Source organism: Macaca mulatta, chromosome 14 (assembly GCF_049350105.2).
Source record: "Macaca mulatta isolate MMU2019108-1 chromosome 14, T2T-MMU8v2.0, whole genome shotgun sequence".
NCBI lineage: Eukaryota > Metazoa > Chordata > Mammalia > Primates > Cercopithecidae > Macaca > Macaca mulatta.
Window position 1 is genome coordinate 54,151,815 of NC_133419.1, and position 19,324 is coordinate 54,171,138.

The window sequence follows — 19,324 nt, forward strand, 5'->3', positions numbered from 1 at the left end:
TCTCGAGGGGGGAGCGTCCTTCCTTGCCTTGGCCAGCTTCTGGTGGCCCTGAGGGGTCCCTGGTTGTGGTTAGTCTCAGCCTCTGTCTTCACATGGCCTTCTCCTCTTTGTCTCTATGTGTGTCCAGACCACTCTTTTTTCCTCTTATAAAGACATCAGTCATTTCAGTCATATATAGTCACATACAGTCATAATTTAGGCAAGCCCTAAATGCAGGATGATTTCATTTTGAGATCCTGAATTAATTATATCTGCAAAGACCCTCGTTCCAAATAAAGTCGCATTCAGAGGTTCCGGGTAGACACGAATTTTAGAGAAGGCCACAGTTCAACTCACTACACCAAGTATTTGGCAAAAGAGGAAGATGCATTTATTGTTTTCTAATAAGGGCCAAGGTGACCTTCTCAGAGGTTTACTTTCTTCTCAGTGTATGCCTCCTGCTTTGAAGATGGGTTTGATGAAATTTACAGTAAACACACAGTGCAGATATGCTGAACTATTAAAACGGAAAGGCAAAAGTCAATTAATACACAGGAACGGGAAGGGGACTTCATACTCAGAAAGATAAGCTGAACAAAGGGCTAGTGCTTGAGCTTCGTCGCAGGAGATGGCCACCTGGTGGATTGTGTCTCTCTCATCTTTTACTCGATCATGTGGAGGGAGGCAAACTTTGCCCTGTTCCTAAGTGCAGAAAGATACTTTTCCTGTGGGAACCCAGAAGTTTAGGAAAACACAGAGGCCTTTGTGAGACAGGTTCTTCTAGTGGCTCCCTATAAAACAGACACAGTGTTAAATTTAGTCACATAAAGGCAATTATAACACAAAGGGAGAAGGAATGGATGGGTCCTAGGACAGTTTTCTGATATAAGGATAAAGTACCGTGGAGTGTAAATGGTTAATACTTAATGAATGCTTTGGAGTCGGAGTGGAAAGTAGATTACATTTATTGCCAGTTCCTGTGTTCACCACTTCATAAATATTTTCTCCACCCAGCAATGTAGCTCATGCTCAGTGCTAGGACTGGGGGCACAGAGGTAAGTCTGATGGAAGTTTCCTGACCTTAAGGAGCCAGAGTCTAGCAGAGAAAGGCTCAGATAACAGCTGCAGAGAAGGCTCTGGGCAGGAGTGTGCCGCACACAAGTCACAGATGAGGTCATTAAGAAGTACTAGGAAGCCAAAATAGCTCCTTGTCATTCTAGAACTTTAACCGTCAGGCTGTAGCAGGTTCAAATTTTTATATTGCCTGAACTCTTGTGAGCAAAAAGGAATCTATCTCTTTTATATCTAAATTGTGTTTTCACTCAAGCCTACATTGTCTGATGTCAAAAATTTGCCTTGTTCATGTCCAGATAAATGCAGCCATTTTTGTGATCTTTCTCAGATATTTTAGACAAAATCTGCCTGACCTCAGTAACTTGCTCCCTGGAGTTGATGTTTGAACCAGGGATTTACACAGAGAGCGTATGGACCACAGTGTCGGTGAGAGAGAGCTCACTTCTTCATCTGCCCTCCACTCTGGGTTGGCATCTTATGGGATACCACACGCCCATCTGCATGCTGGCCTTCATCCCTGCCACGGTGTCATCCTCTGAGACGCACTAGGTCTTCATCAGATCCCAGAGGATGGACCCTTCTGCAGCCTCTGCTTTTGCATCAGCTTTTTCTCAGCCAATTCTGTGCCCTATTCAACAGCTGGTATGCAGGCCCAGGAATTCTTAGTGCTGCCCAAGTCTGCTCTACAAGCAATGTGGGGAGGGGGGCTTTTCTAGCCTTCTCACTCCTGGACGCATTCACGTCTCACTTTCTGCTCCCTGGCTGCTGCACCATGCTGGCTCAGGGGCCACCTCACTGATGCTCCTGAGAAAGGAGGGAAACAAGTACTCTAGACGCCAAGACTCCCAGGCTGAAGGAGTCTGCTTCTCCTGCAAGGACTTCGTCTGAGGAGGCAGAAGAATGGCATCTTCCAAATACACAGAGTAACATTAAAAGCAGAAACTCTAGACCCAGGTTAATTGGGTTCAAATCTCAGCTCCACCATTTATTAGTTGTGGGGCCTTGGGCAAGTTACTCAGGAGGTTACTGAACCTCTCTTTGTCTCAACTCATCATCCATAAAGGAGGATTATGTGGTGCTGTTTTATAGGTGTGAATGGGACAACATACATACATATAAAGAAAAGTAAATAAATATAAATACATACTGCATATCTCATTCAGAATACAGCCTAGCACTCTGGAAATGTTTAAGCCTTAGCTGTTATGATTCTTAGGAATAGTATTAGAATTAGCATCATTTCATCTCAAAGCTTTTTCCTTCCCCTCTCTCTCTCACCTTAAAGCTCAGAATCTCTCACTTTGCCTCTTGAGGTAGGGAAAAGCTTTATTCAGATGGATTCTTCCCATTTCTTTCATCTACATCCAGACTATAGCTTTTTTTTTCTTTAAGGATTTGGCATCTTTATTTTCAATGGCCTTTGATGACAGTGCCCGGCAATGCCGACCTCATGTTTCGTAGTCTAAATGAGGATGTTTATGGGGTTAAGGTGCCCGTGGGAAAATGCAAGAGTTAACTTGCCACATGGTCCCTTCACTAGTCTCTAGGAATCTTGGTTGGTGGCACAAGGTCATGCCAAAGTAGAGTTTGGGGAGAAGCTGCAACCTGGGAGTGGCTTCATCTCTGCTTCCGCGTCCCTGTGCAGGACTCAGGAATTGACATCGGGGACATCACCGCAAGGAAGGCTCTGAGGAAACAGCTGCAGTGCAAGACCTTCCGGTGGTACCTGGTCAGCGTGTACCCAGAGATGAGGATGTACTCAGACATCATTGCCTACGGAGTGGTAAGGAGCTGGCCTCCTCCGGGTTTCATTCAGACACAGACAGAAAGAAGCATAGTGAAGAAAGAGAGAGGAGGGAAAGAGCCTCTCAGCTGCTCCCGTGAAGAACTGCAGTAGGCCTGGGGAGCGGGCGCGGGTTCTGCACCTGCAAGCCTTGACTTTTACAGCCCAAACCCCTCCAGTCCCTTGAGAGAGGTACTTGTCTCTCCTTTATAGTCCTAAGCAATTCAGCTCTGGCCCCACACCTGCATATTCCACTTAATAAAACACACAATAAAGCAGTTAGCTTAAGATTGAAAGGTAAGGTAACAAACACCTGCTGTTTTCCCAGCTGGGGTGCCTGAGGGTCTATGAGTCGCCCTGTGTGCCTCCCCTACCAAGGGGCTGATGCCTTCCATTCACATGCAGAGCCTCCCTGAGAAGAGTTCTAGAAACAGAGCCATCTTGAGTTGATTATATTTGCTGTATTTTTAGTACTGCTTGTTGATGGGCACAGAGCAGTTCTCCCTGATGAGAGGGAGCAAGATGGAGGGGGCAGAGCATAGGGTTTGGAGTCAGACAGACCTGGTTCAAATCTTAACCAGGCTGCTTCCCAGGTAAGTGTCTTAATGTCATGGGCCTCAGTTTCTTCATCTGTTAAACGGGGGTAATTCAGTACTATCCCCATAGAGTAAAAGAAAATCTAAGATTTGTAGATATGTGACCTTAGATGAAAATGTATTTTCTGTCTAAAGTTAAAATACTTCGAATATGATAAACTCTCCCATTTTCTCAATATTCCGTGGACCATACAGGTCAAATGCCATAAGGAATTTTAAATGGTATTTTGATTGATTTTTTGCTATCTCGCCTGGCTTTTGCTGACTTACAGTCTGAACACATAAACTTTTGCCATGACAAGCCCCCAAGACTACTCTGTAGGATTAATTATATTATCTCCATGTCACAGATGGGGAAACAGAGTCAAAGAGTGATTTTCACAAGCTCACATAATCAGCAGTGAAACCAAGTCTAAAAAACCAGCTTCTGGTATCACTCTGATTCTTTCCTTTGGAGAGTGTCCCCTCAGACCTTTTTTGATATCTCAAGATGAAAACTTGAAGGAAGAACTGAGGTCTCTTCTTTTGATGAGCTGTGGTTAGAGCTGAGTTCAAAGCCTGCCCCAGATGAACAGGACAATTGCCTATGAGTGGGAAGAATCTGCTGAGAGATTGGGCTCAGTGCTCCCTATGTACCCCCAAACTCTTATATACATCCTAGGATTCCAAAGCAGACAGAACTGGAATCCTAGACCCACCCCCTCTAGCCCCAGGGTCTCTGTTATCCAGAATACCAGCTTGTAGGAGACAGTCTTATCCTCCCATGAGTGTCCCCATGGCATGGTTGACATATCCCAAGAGAACCATGCAGTGACCTCTCATCTCTCCACTTCTCAGTCTGGTGCAATTCACATCTCAGCAAACACCTCAGCTAGTGCTGCTTAGGTAGTACCTGAGTCTCCAGATCCTGTTGTCACCATGGAAACACATTGCACTGTAAGGTGCCTATCTGTCCCATTCACCTCCCCAGAACCATCCTGAGGACACAGCTGCCTTTGATGCCCCACACTCTACCCATAGCAAGCTATGTGGGCTGCTTGGCCATGGTGGAACCCAATCCTAAAAGGAGAGTTATGCTGCTGTGGCTCCAGAGAAACTATTGGCCCCAAGCCTGCGTGAGCCAGGGCAAGCTTCTGGATTCATGTTCTCAGCAGGCTGTCAGCTGTGGCTAAGCAGGATTAGCCAAACTCCCCCAGAGAGGCAGGGGACGCAGTAACAGTAGAGGTGTGTACATGTGCCCACTGCAATTTTGGGTCCTGGCCAAAGGCATTCTCATCCTCCAAGCAAAAACATCTCATCTTATACGCATGTGCAACAGGTTTACCATGTAGGCCCTCCATGCCACCCCCAGAAACATTTGGTTTGTCAAATAGTAAGTGGAAAATACGGGGTTGTGATCTAGATCTGTCTGGGTTCAGAGCCGGGCCTATTTTTACTGTCACACTGAAAACCATTCGCTTGTCATCCCAAAGGGCTGAGCTGTGTTAGCCATCCCTGCGGCTGGCAGAGGACTCTGACCCCCTGCACATTCATCAGCCCGCCACTGCTCAGGGCCCAGCCACCCTCCCCTCCCTCCTGCCTCCTCCACGGGCCGAGCCCCTACATAAGCAGAGACATGCCTGCTTGTCAAAGAGCATAATAAACTCTTAATGGGGGCAACCTGGCTGAAGATGGGCAAAGTGGGATGCAGCCACAATAGCAAGAGTATTTGCTGGGTCTGACTCATTCTTCCTGGTAATTATTTTTATCCTAAAATGAAGAGACCAGATGCCTTTTCAGGGGCATAATTTCTTTTTCCTTTTTCTATTCCAACTCATGACCAAATGACATTGTTCAGGACAAATGACTTCTGGGACTCTGAGTTGAGCCAGTATCAAGTCTATAGCCCAGCCCATTAATCCACTAATGGGCCCCATTAATGACTCCTGCAGGCCTAAGGACCTGTGGGCCCCATCGTGTGGGCATAAGTTTCCCCTGGATCATTGAGCTCCATGTCCAAGAGATGGGAGAGCATTGGATTAATCACAGCTCTGGTGCTGAGAGTAGAGATGGAGGGGCATCTGGAAACAGACATGCCTGGCTTCTGAATGTTAGCTTTGCCCCTTAATGGCTATGTAAACTTGACAAGCTGCAAAACCTTAGTGGTCACAGTAATGCCATTTCATAGGGCATATTTTACAGTCTCAGGATTATAGCCATTTGCATTATGGAAAGAGCTTGGGTTTTGGAGTCTGACAGACCAGCTCTATCACTTGCCCGACTATGATTCCATTCATTTGGGAATGCCATTCATTTACTCATGTTTTTCATATACCTACTCACTCACCCACTCAACAAGTATTGACTGTCTCCTTTGTGCCTGGCCTATATGATATCCAATGAGACTGAGACCCAGTCTGATGACTAACAGGGGAGACAAACAAGTGAAGAAGGAACAAGAATGCAACTGGTTAAGTGCTGCCCTAAGAGAAATGGAGTGCTAGTGAAGCACAGGGCAGTGATCTCATACAAGACTTGGGTTGGGAAAGGCTTGCAGAGTGGCAGATAAGCTGAGAGCCAAGGGAAGAGGCAAAGAGGAGGCCAAGACCAAGGGCGATGTGGGGAAGTGTCCACACAGGCTGAATAGCACTACAGACAGGGAGGAGAGTGGAGCTTGTTCCTACACCACAGTTCCTTCATCCTGGCTAGTCATTATGACAATTAGGTGAGACATATGTGGAAAGCACTTCACATGGTACCTGACACATAGACGCATTCCTAAAAGCTGGTTTCCCTGAATGCCTTTGAGGAAGGTTATAACAGTAATAATAGCAGCCAACAATTATTGCAACATTTGTTATTTGCCAGGCCCTATGCTAAGCACTTGCAGATATTGTTTCACTTAATCCTCATAACAGCCTTATGAGGTAGGCACTATTATTATTCCTCTTTTAGAGGGGAGAAAACAAACAGGAAGGAGTTACATTGCTTTATTCAAGACCCCACAACTGGAGCCAGGTTTCCATCCCAGCCTGTTGCTTCTAGCTGCTTCAGTGGACTACCTGCCTAAGGGGTGGTGGGGGTGGGGGGTGGGCAGGAACGACACAGAGCCAGGGAGGACTTTATCAAAAGACACCCACCCTCTCACCCAAGCACTGGCATTAAGAACCCAGGGGAAAGCCAAGTCTAACATCAGGGTTCTCCAGGCCTTCCTCTTTGCAACAGCAGTTAGCAGATTTTCCTAATGGGTTACAGTGCTTGGCTTTAGATATGACACCCACCTCTTCGTGGGCTGTAGGACGAGAACAAAGTGTGTTTACATATGCTCTTCCCACTAAGGCAAACCAAGGAATTGGTTTATAATGGGGGATTTGCTGCAGAAATGCTACCGGGGGCTCTGCCTGAGACACACGTTCATACAGTATTTCTTCAGAATCTCTGAACTGTGAGTTTGAGATTAAAGGTGCTACCACCCAGTAGAGGAAAGGAAGCTCAAAAGAAAAGAATTCAACTCTGTTCCTTGTCCCCTGTTAGGAACAGGGTATGCTTGGAGCACACATGGGCCTCTGGTTGTCGGCTCCATCTCATGCCTCTTCATTGGCTTCATTTCACTCCTGCCACAAGCCATCAGGAGTACAAAGGCCCTGCTGCTGTCTCTGGCCTCCCCCCAGATAGATGGCCTCCCTGTGGCCTCTTGTCCTTGTCTTCCCTGGATTCTGTTCTCCAGTCCCCTGTTCTGGGCAGAGTGTTTTGATGGCTAAGGAGAGAACCCCAGTCAAGCCAGCTCAAGTTAAGGTGAGGTGGGTGAAGGTACCATAGACTCTTACAGGAGTAGGAACTGAAGTACAGTTGGACACGGACACTACAGCTGGGAAGCCACTGAAGCTGCCGCAGGGGCAAGATGGTCTCTCTTGTCTCTCCTTCTGTCTGCCTCGTGCATCATCACATCCTTGTTCACAACTGGCTTTCTCTGCTTGAACATGGCCATGGCCAACAGAACCCCCCCATGCCCAGTTTAAACAGCCTTGCAATTCTAGTGGCCACCACCCACCAATTACAGTCTCTGGGTCCTGTTTAGGTTCCTAAGACAGATAAGAGAGTGATGAGATGGGGAGGAGAGAGGGAGAGAAAGAGAGTGATTAATTCTGAAGTGTGGATCGGTGCCCACCATGGTCCACTCAATTATGGCCGGTGAGCAGGGCCATGAGGACAATGGGCTACCCTTTCCGAGGGCTGAGAGTGGGTGTAAGCAAGAAAGTGACATTGAATGTCAGCTCTCTTACCCAGACATGTGTTAATTGCCAAGACTGGATCCATCCACCCATAGGTGAGGGTAAGAGATGCCGTTCTCTTCTCCTGCTCCCACCTTGGCCCCCTCCTCTTATTCTACCACCTGACCTCCCACTATGGAAGACCCTAAGCAGGTGGGCCACCATGGGGCCTGGCCAAGCCACTGCTGGGTCTGCAGGAGGCAGAGAGCGTCTGGTCCCAGGGGACCTCTGAGGCCTGAAAATAGCTAACATGTTGCCCATTTTCCCCAACATTCAAGAGCAAAGATTTCCCTCAGGGACACTTGAAGGCTGTTGTTCCACCCCTGAGGAAGTGGAGGGGCTGAAGAGCAAGCACCATCTTGTGTGTGATATGCATGAGCTGAAGAGCAAGCACTGTCTTGTGTGTGCACATGCATGTGTATCTCTTATATTTGCCCAGACTGTCTCAACTCCCAGAACCCAGCTCACTGTTTAATGACATGTAAGTGTTTCTCTTTCAAAGGAGGCTGGTCTCCCCTCAGCACCTTTATGCAAGGCAAAAGCTGGTGCTTGTTGGTTCTATAGTGTTCAAGGGCCTTGGGCTGATTATGGAAATGAAATCTGTCCAGCAGAATACTTGTTTCTCCAGAGTTAATGCATTTGCTCTCTCTGTTCCTCTCTCTGTGGTGTGGCCATCTGGTCTCTGATGTTCAGCTGCAGAATTCTCTGAAGACTGATTTGTGTCTTGACCAGGGGCCAGATACAGAGAATGTCCCCATCATGTACATATGCCATGGGATGACGCCTCAGGTGAGTCCTCTAAGAGATTCCTGTGCCAGGAGTGTGCATGTGAGTGCCTGGCATGGGGAAGGAGAGCTAGGCTCTGTCATGGCAGCTCTGGGACCAGGGGCCTCTGGGGCTTTTCATTAGGGCACATCCTCGTGAGCTGAAGAGGATGGGTCACATCTGCCTTGCCTGGAAGGAAGGTGGGGGAGTAGATGCTATGACTCCAGGATCCTCCAGGATGGGGAGGATGAAAGGGGTTACATTTCTAAAGAGAAACACCTGCTTCCTTTGGGGAAACTATGGGTACATCACAGTTCTGACTCTGACAACCAAGTTGCTCCCTAGCAAGAGTGGGAGGTTCTCCCAAGCTCCCTGAAATGTCCGAGTCCCTTCAGAATGCCATGGCATGGTCTTCAGCTCTGCCCTTTAGTAGATCATAGCTGGGGCCAAAATTTATAGCCATGGGCCTTCTTTCCAGCTCTTCTTCTGACTTTCTCCTGGTGGAGAATGAAGGGCAGCTACCGGGAAAATAATTTATTCTTACAAATTCTCCATTCATAGTCTAAGCTTCAGATACTCAAAGAGGATGCCAAGACACAGGCAAGAGAAATGGTTCGTTGAACAAAGTACAGCAGACAACCCTTGACCAAGAATGTCATAGGCTGACCTGTTCTGAATTGATAACATTCCCAGAGTGTACTTATCTCCAGAAGTACACAATGATTTAAAAAGATATTTGAGCATATAAGATATGCCTATGTGTGCAATTACAATTAAAAGAGTATTTAAAAGAGCTGTTGCCTACCAAAACACACAACTGAAGGACATCATGACATGTATGTCACTATGTGTGTGAATGATGAGCCCTCCCAGGGACTGGCCATTGTCACCGCTACCATCTTGTCCTTTTGGGGGACTGAGTTGCTGTGACATTACTGGCTGGTTAATTGCAGGCCAGCAGATCAGGCTACGCCCACAGGACCCAGTATGGCAACACATTCTTCATTGTTACAATGGTGTGACATTTTTAATGAGTGACTATCTTTTTAAACATTATATTGAAGTAAAACATATATAGAGGGAATACATGAATTATAAGTGTACAGCTTAATCAATTTCCAGACTGAACACACCCAGATCAAAAATAAGAGTATTGCTGCCTGATTTTGAATTCTACATAAGTAGGATTATATAGTATATATTTTCTTACATTGACTTCTTTCATAATTATATTTTTTTAATTTTTATTTTTATTTCAATGGTTTTTGAGATTCAGGTGGTTTTGGTTACATGGATACTTGGATAAGTTCTTCAGTGGTGATTTCTGAAATTTTAGTACACCCATCACCCAAGCAGTGCACATTGTACCCAGTATGTACTCTTATTCCTCACCCCTCCTCCCAACCTTCCCCACCACATCCCCAAAATCCATTATATCATTCTTATGCCTTTGCCTCCTCATAGCTTATCTCCCACTTATATAAAAGCGAAATCATACGATATTTGGTTTTTCATTCCTGGATTACTTCACTTAGAATAATGGCCTTCAGCTTCATCCAAGTTACTGCAAAAGACATTATTTTATTTCTTTTTATGGCTGATTAGTATTCCATGATGAATATATACCACATTTTCTTTATCCACTCGTTGGTTGATGGGCACTTAGGTTGGTTCCATACTTTTGCAATTGTGAATTGTGCTGCTATAAACATGCGTGTGCATGCATCTTTTTCATATAATGACTTCTTTTCCTTTGGGTAGATACCCAGTAGTGGGATTGCTGGATCAAATGGTAGTTCTACTTTCAGTTCTTGAAGGAATATCCATACTGTTTTCCATAGTGGTTGTACTAATTTATATTCCCACCAGCAGTGTAAAAGTGTTCCACACACCAAAAGAAATAATCATTAAACAGACAACCCACAGTGTGGGAGAAAATATTCACACACTATGCATCCAACAAAGGATAAATATCCAGAATCTACAAGGAGCTCAACAAATCAACAACAACAACAAAAAATAATCTCATCAAAAAGTGGGCAAAGGATATGAATAGACAATTCTCAAAAGAAGATATACAAACAGTCAACAGACATATGAAAAAAATGTTCTGCATCACTAATCATCAGGGAAATGCAAATTAAAACAACAATGAAATACCACCTTACTCCTGCAAGAATGGCCTAACTAAAAAGTCAAAAACCAATAGATGTTGGCATGGATGTGGTGAAGAGGGAACTCTTTCATCATTACATTTCTGAGATACATCCCTGCTATTACATGTAGTTGTAATTTGTTCATTTTAACTACTGTGTAGTATTCCATTTTATAAGTATACCATAATTCATCATCTATTCAACTGCTGATGGACACTTGAACTATGGCCAGTTTGGAAGTATCATGAATACTGCTGCTATGAACAGCCTTGATCATGTCATTTGGTATACATATATGCTCACTTCTTTTGGATTTATGCCCAGAAGCAGAATTGTTGAGTCATAGGATTGACATATGTTCACTTTTAGTATACATTGCCTGTATTAGTCTGCTCAGGTTTCCAAAACAAAATATCACAGGCCTTAAACCACATAAACTTATTTTCTCACAGTTCTGGAGGCTGGGAAGCCCAAGATCAGAGTGCTGGCCAATTCAGTGTCTGGTGAGGGCTCCCTTCTTGTCTTGAAGATGGCCACCTTCTTGCTGTGTCCTCACATGGGAGAGGCAGATAGCACACAACAATGAGCCCTCTGGTGTCTATTCTCATAAGGATGCTAATCCTGTCAGGTCAGGGCTGTATCCCTGTGACCTCACTTAACCTTAACTTAAAGATTTGAAGAATTATCAGCTATCCATGTTGCAAAAAACTGAGAAAGCTCTTTCTGAAAATAATGCTAAGGTGTGGCTCATGATAAAGAGAACATGAGTTTGACTTAGGTGGACTTTGCCAGCCATTTCAACAGAAGTCAGGAATAGAGATGAAATTACACCTGTAGAGAGACTGCCAGTTTGAACTAAACGGGAGACAGAGAAAGTGGGATGGAATGAAAGAATGCTGTTCGACTTTGGAGTCCATAGGACCGTAAGGACCATAGAGCTATTTGGCTGTCAATGTGCTCTATTCCTCAAGAAAAGGAAGAATGATGCAAAAGGCATTTTTAGGGATTGTCAGAACTGCCATTCCCACATAAGGCCAGGAGAAGGGCTGGTGCCCTGTCTAGCCTAAGGGCCAGGGCCACCCCACACAGCCATGGTAGTGATGCTGGCACCCCAGTAGGCCTGGAGGGCAGATCATTGAGCCAAAGAGGGCTATTCTCGAGCCTTAAGAGCTAATGGAATTTGACTTGCAAAGATTTTGAGCTTGCTTGGGACTCATCACTCTTTCCTTCATTCTGATGTCTCCTTCTGGAATGAGAATATCTATTCTATGCCTTTCCCACAGTTGTGTTTTGGAACCACATGACTGATCTAATTCCACAGGCTCACATTCGAAGAGAAATTTTTCCTTGGGATGAATTGTACTTGGAGTCTCATTTACCTGATGTAGATGATATTTAGTTGAGACTTTGAACTTTAGAGTTGATGCTAGAATGAGTTAAGACCTTTGGGGCTGTTGGGATGGAATGATGTATTTTGCACGCCTTAAAAACATGCATTTGGGGAAGCCAGGGGCAGATTGTTATGGACTGCATTGTGCCCCTCCTTGAAAATCATATGTTGAAACCCTGACCCTGGTAGTATTTCAAGTGAGGAAGTAATTAAGGTCAAGTCAGGTCATAAGGGTGGTGCCCTAATCTGATAGGATTAGTGTCCTTATAAGAGTAGACATCAAAGAGCTTGATCACTAGCTTTCTTTTCTCTCTGCCATGAAAGACACAGTGATACAGCAGCTGTCTGCAAGCCACGAAGTAGTTCCTCAGCAGAAACTAAATTGGCCAGCATCTTGATCTTGGACTTCCCAGCCTCCAGAACTGTGAGAAAATAAATTTGTTATTTATGCCACCTGTGGTACTTTGTGACAGCCTGAGCCAACGAATACACTGCCAAACAATTTTCCAAAATTGTTTTACCAATTCTTACTTCTCCCAGCTTTATATTAGAGTTCTAGTTGCTCTACATCCTTGCCAACATTTGGTATTACCCATATTTTTATAGCCATTGCAGTGGGGGTACAGTACTATCACTCTGTGGTTTTAATTTGCAGTTCTCTGATTATTAATGAAGTTGGGCACCTGGGTTTTCAGCATAGAATGTCTTCATGTTATCCTTGAATGTGGACCAAGGTAGCCAGGTCACAAGTAGTTGGTCTTTCCACAAATTCTTGCTCTGCTTTCTGATACTTGTGATCTTATCTGGACCATTGGACAAATGTTGAATGTTTTGTCTGTGTGATGGTAGGTGTTGGCCTGAGCAGAGGCTGCCAGTTCTCTACCAGCTGCAGATGATACAATATGGGACATTATCTGTCATAGTTACAGTGTGGATTCTGGAGCCAGATTGCCTGAATCTAAATACCAGCTTTGAACCTTTCTAGTTGTAAAATCTTGGCAAGGTTTTAAAATCTGGGCCTAATTTTTAAATTTGTAAAATGTGGATTAATAATGGTAGATACACCAAAAATGTTGTTGTGAGGATTTAACACATGTAAAATATTTAAAACAATACCTGGTATGTAGTAAGTCCTCAATAAATGTTATCTATTAGTATTTCTATAAGGATAGTGTTACCATTATTACTCCACTCTAATCCTGACTCCTGTTCAGTGTAAATACCCTCAAGGTTCTAGCTGCAACCAACCCTGGACTGACTTTCCTTGACCCCATGGTGCCATCTGCCATGGGGGCCTGCCCTGGTCAAAACCTACCCATAGGCCAGGCATGGTGGCCCACACCTGTAATCCCAGCACTTTGGGAGGCCGAGGCAAGCAGATCACCTGAGGTCAGGAGTTAGAGACCAGCCTAGCCAACATGGCAAAACCCTGTCTCTACTAAAAATACAAAAAAATTAGCCAGGCATGGTGGCGCACACCTGTAATTCCAGCTACTCGGAAGGCTGAGGCTGGAGAATCACTTGAACCTGGGAGGCAGAGGTTGCGGTGAGCTGAGATTGCACCACTGCCCTCCAGCCTGAGTGACAGAGTATGAGACTCCATCTCAAATAAACAAAACAAAACAGAAAACCCACCCATAAACTACTGGAGCATCACTGAGTTACTATGGCACCAAAAATGTAAGGGAGTTAAGGAAAGGGCAGTGAAGTGGGCATTGGGATGCTTGAGTTCAAGGGTTTGTCTTGCCACACAACTGCAACATCACCTTAATCTTCTCTGGGCTTTTATTTTGTTTTACTATTTTATTGAGGTAGAATTTTATACTAAAATACACGAATCTTAAGTGCACAATTCTTAACTTTGTATACACTGTACGATCACCATTAAGTTCAAACCTATGATTCCAGAAGGCTTCCTCATTTGTCCTCTTGGTCATACCTCCACCCAAAGGTAAGGATTGTTTTGACCACTCTCACCACTGATGAGTTTCATCTGAGCCTGTATTTCTGTCTGCAGATGATGAAGCTGGACTGGGTTTCTTTAGGCCCAACACTCCCAGCTCTGACAATCTGCTTATCTCTAATTCCTTTGTTTTGAAATTCAGTTGGCCTGGGAAACTGAATTTGTGCTTGCCAGGAATGCTAGGAACTGCCTTTGTAAATAAGCTTCTTGATGTGAAGCTGCAGCAAGTCTCAAAGACTTGGGTCTCCCTTCCCCATCCCCCAAAGCCACAGAACATGCAGCTGGGCTGTACAGGGAGCACTTGGTGTCCGGGTGACCTTTCACGCCAGGCTGTGCTCAGATGCACAATTGTCAGTGCTGTGTAGGGAGGTTTGGGACCAGTCTCAGATTATACACATTTCCCAGGAAGGGGTAGGGATGCTGCTGTGGTAGGACTCTGTTGAGGCTGTGGCCTGCCCACTGAGCTGGGAGAGCTGGAAAGGACAAGGTTATCCTGGGGATGGGCTGTGTATTCCCAACCTGAGCTCCTACATCCACCCATGATAAATGCAGGGGTAGGGGTTGAGTGAAGGGTAAGGGGATGCTGTCTGGCAAGACTTCCCAAAGGCATCTTCCAGACTGCAAGAAGTTCACTGCTCATGGAAGAGTAAGAAAAGGGGTACTCTAAGATGTGCTACCTGAGGATGAAGTCAGGGTACATCTCAGAAGGAGACTGTGGAAAGGTGAGGACCCCAAAGATCCTCTGAATCCTGCAGACTTGGCCCAAATCAAACATTCAACATGCATTTTCAGGAATGTCACCCCCTCCTACTGGCAGCTCTCAGCAAAATCTTTCTTGTTACCATGGCCACATAGGACAAGGAGAGCTTTGGGAAAGTCATGCATATGGGGATGGAACTGTCACATGCCATTGTGCAGGTTGTGCACTGTACAACTGCAGGAGATGGAGGTGGCACTTCACATTGTTGCCTGGGGAATATAAAGCAACGCAGGGTAATGGTGTTTCTGACCTCTTCTATGGAACCTTACATATTCATCCCTAAACATCACACTTGATAGGAAGCCTGAAAATGCTGAAAGACAATTTCTGAGGCAATATACAGTGATTAAGAACCAGACTATATGGGTTTAAATCCCAGCCATGCCACTTACTAACTGAGTCTCTTAGGTGAGTGTCTCCTCATGCTTCAATTTTGTTGCCTGGAATGAAATTGGCTGGTGGTTGGTGGCCCCTTGACTTGTAGCAGCATAAGAGAGAATATAGTAGTGCCAACTTTGCAGTTGTTATAAGGGTTAAATAAATCAATGCACATAAAGTGTTTAGAGAACAAAACCTGATACACAGTCATTGCTTACTAAATGTTGGCTATTGTTATTATTACCAGATTGGTAAAGACACTCGAGACTGTGTCCTTGAATTAATAGAATAGGAATTGTTTAGCTTAAAAAGAGAACAGATTTAAGGGGGACGTTAAAACTCCTTCCAAATTATAAAGACGCAGAGTTTTGGCTGAGCATGAGGAAACTCTTCCCAATCATTGGCTCAGGTTATTTTGACATCTCTGTCATCAGCACTGAGCCATGTTTGGCAGGCTCTGGGGACATTCTGAAGGATTTTTATATCATGTAGGCTCTTAAGGTAAGGAATTCCTAAGGGCTCTTGCACCCTGGAATTGTATGACTTTTTAATTCATTACCTTGTCCAAATCAAGGTAATGGCTCATAGCAGCATAACTCTACCCTTCACATGACATTCTCCGTGTGTGTCTGTGTCCATAGTGCTCCTTTTCAATGAACAGCATTCATGTGCCAGATACCGTTCTTGGCCCTGGGAAACAGGGATGAACCAGAAAAAAGTGACTGTCCTTATGAAGCTACATTCTGGTGCTAGAAACAGACTATTCTCTATTTTCTAATCTTCAAATCTTCACCACAGCCAAGATTTGAATTTGTTTCTCTCTTGAGCATTACATATGGGCAACATTTGAGCTTCATGACTTGGATTTCAGCCAGCAATGGCCAAGAATGGTGAAAGTGTAGGAAGCGCAAGAAGGCAGGACTGCAGGCTGGCCCCGTTCATCTTGCTGACTTTGTAAGATGGTTAAGCAGGTACTGAGTGCATTTGAGGAACTGAGTATCTGTAGGCATTTTCTAAAGAAAAATGTTAAAATAATATGGAGAGATTAAACGCAAAAGTGGTTCGTGTCCTATGGGGAAATAAAATTATAGCTTTTCATGTGATCTTTTCTACACAGACAGAAATCTAGGAGTTAGCATACAACTTCATAGTGTCTGAGTGAGAACCAAAAGGTAAATAGCAAAGTCAAACATGAGTACATTCTCTTGGAAAATTATATACTCTTGGGTGTGCCCGTTAATGTCTTAGGATAATATTAAAACGACAGGCCACCTCCCCTCTTTGTTTTTGCCTTATTTCTAGGTTTCAGGTATTTTTCTTACTCTTTTCACAAAGTTTTTTGAAGGTTGAGGGACACTCTAGGCCACTAGTGACTCAGTGACTCTTATGGGTCACAGTTTGACCATGTGACCTTTTCCCCTGCAGAAGTTTCCTGGGGCTGCCATAACAAAGTATCACAAGCTGCATGGCTTAAACAACAGAACATGTCTCACAATTCTGCAGCTTAGAAGTTTGAGATTGGTCTCAGTAGGGCCAAGCTCCCTCTGAAGGCCTAGGAAAGATTTTACTCCAGGCTCTTTCCTAACTTCTGCCGGTCCCTTGGCTTGTAGCAGCTTAACATCATACTTCTCATGGCATTATCAGTCTGTGTGTCTGTGTACAAATTGCCCCTTTTTCTAAGGACACTACTCATGTTGGATTAAGGGGTCCATTCTACTTCTGTGTGACCTCATGCACACGTAATTATATCTGCAATGACTCTATTTCCAAATAAGATTATATTATGAGGTACTGGGGGTTAGGACTTTCACATATGAATTTTGGGGTGACAATCCAACCTGGGTCACCTCCAAGTGGAAATGGAAACCTGACTCTCACTTTCTAGGCCAAAAAGTGTCTCCTATCACTTCCTCTCTCATTTCATTGGCCAGACCTGGTAACATGGTCCTGCCTGACTCAGGGGGGTAGCAAGTTGTGGTTTTTCTGTGTGTCCAGGTCTTGTCTTTGTCACAAGAACTTAGATATTTTCTAAATCAATGTTACCTCTGACAAATAAAAAATAATAAGAAGAAGAAAATGGCATCTGGGATGTGAACTGACTTGCCTGAAGTCACACTGCAAGTTACTGGCAAAGATGGGACTAGGAAGGATGCCAGTATTTTGACTTCCAGTTTCTCCTTCATTGTTTCATTCATTCATTCATCAAACATATGATAGATTGTCTTTTATGAAGTCCTCATATTTTGGAAAGTTTCATTTTCCTTGAAGAAGAAGCTTGGTCTGGCAATAAAAAACAAAACTGACAAGTGGAACCTAAAGAATTTCTGCATAGCAAAAGAAACTATTAACAGAGTAAACAGACAACATACAGGATGGGAGCAAATATTCACAAACTATGCATCTGATAAAGCTCTGCGATCCAGAATCTATAAGGAACTTAAATCAACAAGCAAAAACAAATACCCCATTAAGAATGGGCAAAGGACATGAGCAGACAGTCCTCAAAGGAAGACATACAAGCAGCCAACAAACAATGAAAAAATGCTCATCATTACTAATCATCACAGAAATGCAAATCAAAACCACCATGAGATACCATCTCCCACCAGTCAAAATGGCTATGATTAAAAAGCGATAGGAAGAGTTTTGTGGAGCAACTTATAGTGGGATCCAGTGGGGCCCAAAAATATTGGAGACCCAAAGACATCTTGGGCCGGACAAAGGGACAGGTTTCACATCTGTGTTTAAACCTTTTGAGAGACTGTGCTTCAATGCCATTGAAAAAGTTCACTCTGTTGTCGTTGTGATATTCTCAGGTCTCAGAGAAGGCCTTGGATAGGAGAAAATAGAGTGTAACTAATCCAATTAGTGAGGTGAAGCTGCTGAGAACCACGCTAATTAGTTAATGCGTAAACATAACCATTTTATTTAAATTAGCACCAAATTTCAAGCAATCCTCAGAATAACTGAGAATATTAGCCCTGATTAGTGTAACAGCCTGGAAAATTTCTTCTGGTGGGAAACATACAATAGTGGGGTCTCCCCACCAGGTCTTTATTCAGTCAATCACTCATTCATTTGTTCATCCAATAAACATGTGTTGAGTATTATTTTATGCCAAGCATTATAAGACAAAAAGGCAGCTTTGCCCAAGTCCCTGCCCTGGAGGAGTTCCTGTCTGGAGAGGGAGGTAGGAACTTAGATGATCACAGTTTATACAATGAAATCTTGCAACCTACTGCTCCACACTCCCTTCCCACTAGCCCACAAAAAGAGAGAGCAGGAATAAAACCAGGTCTGGGGATTTCTCCCGTTCTTTCTGCCTAAATTTATTAGACAGTAAAAGATATGGGGGTTTCGGGGGAGTGCTCTTTCTATGGAAAGGTAAATTCTTGGTTATAGGAGAAGAAAGATGAAAGCGACTTTAATTCCTTCTGATGTTTTTGAAATACTAAAGCTGCCACGTTTATGCTTCAGGAAGTGCTTTGACTCAAGGTTTAAAGATTAGAGTTGAGATGAAAGAAGTACTCTATTTTAAGCTGGAGATGAATTCCATGAAGCCATCACCTCTCCCCTGCGTGGTATTGGCCCCAGTGTCTGCAGGGGCATTAAAGACCTCTCATGGATTGTGCTTGCACCCCCAGACCTTTCACGTCACATCTCAGAGACAATTGCAAAAGTTTTCCTTTGTGAGCCAAGAATTTAAATGTCTAGCCACTACTCTGTGGCCTTTGGCAAATTTCTCCAGTTTTCTATGATTTTTGTCTGTAAATAAATAAGAATACCAGGCACTGGGTGGCTGTGCAGTTTGGAAAAAGCCCTGAGTTTATTTCTTGGCTTTACCATTATGAAGTTGTGCCCTCCGTGACTCTGTGGCGTGTGGTTCCATTGCTCAGGCGCCTGCTGGTGAATGGTATTGGGAGCCCTGACAGGGTAGTGTTCGGGGGAGCCTCACACACTCCTGCAGCTTTGCCTGGTCACCTCCAGCTTTGCATTATTTAGGGGCTAATCCAGATAGGGTTAATTGGGTCTCTGTACTTATTGTCCTCTGAGCTGTCACCTCGCCTGGTTCCAGGGACCACCGTTCACATCAGTACAGGGTGATGTGGGGACTGGCCCTGTGAGGCTCTCAGCTTCTGCTTGCCGCACGTTCCGTTTCTCGGTGCAGGGTGGTTGTTTGAGGGGGTGTTCTTTGCTCCAGAGGACCCAGGGCATTGGTGGATGTGCAAT

The 19,324-nt window shown here is 44.4% G+C and overlaps 1 protein-coding gene across 7 annotated transcripts in view; it reads left to right on the plus strand.

Moving 5' to 3' along the window:
* GALNT18 (polypeptide N-acetylgalactosaminyltransferase 18) overlaps nucleotides 1-19,324 on the plus strand; it is a 362,102-nt gene that overhangs the window by 297,686 nt on the left and 45,092 nt on the right. For 4 of the 7 annotated variants that reach the window (XM_077963393.1, XM_015114859.3, XM_015114861.3 and 1 more), the window contains 2 exons: nucleotides 2,699-2,836; nucleotides 8,376-8,471. In XM_077963393.1, coding sequence (XP_077819519.1) covers nucleotides 2,699-2,836; nucleotides 8,376-8,471 — 234 coding nt within the window. Of the gene's footprint in view, nucleotides 1-2,698; nucleotides 3,525-8,375; nucleotides 8,472-19,324 lie in introns of all 7 variants that reach the window. The other 3 variants (XM_015114860.3, XM_077963397.1, XR_013404005.1) reach the window with 2 other exon arrangements.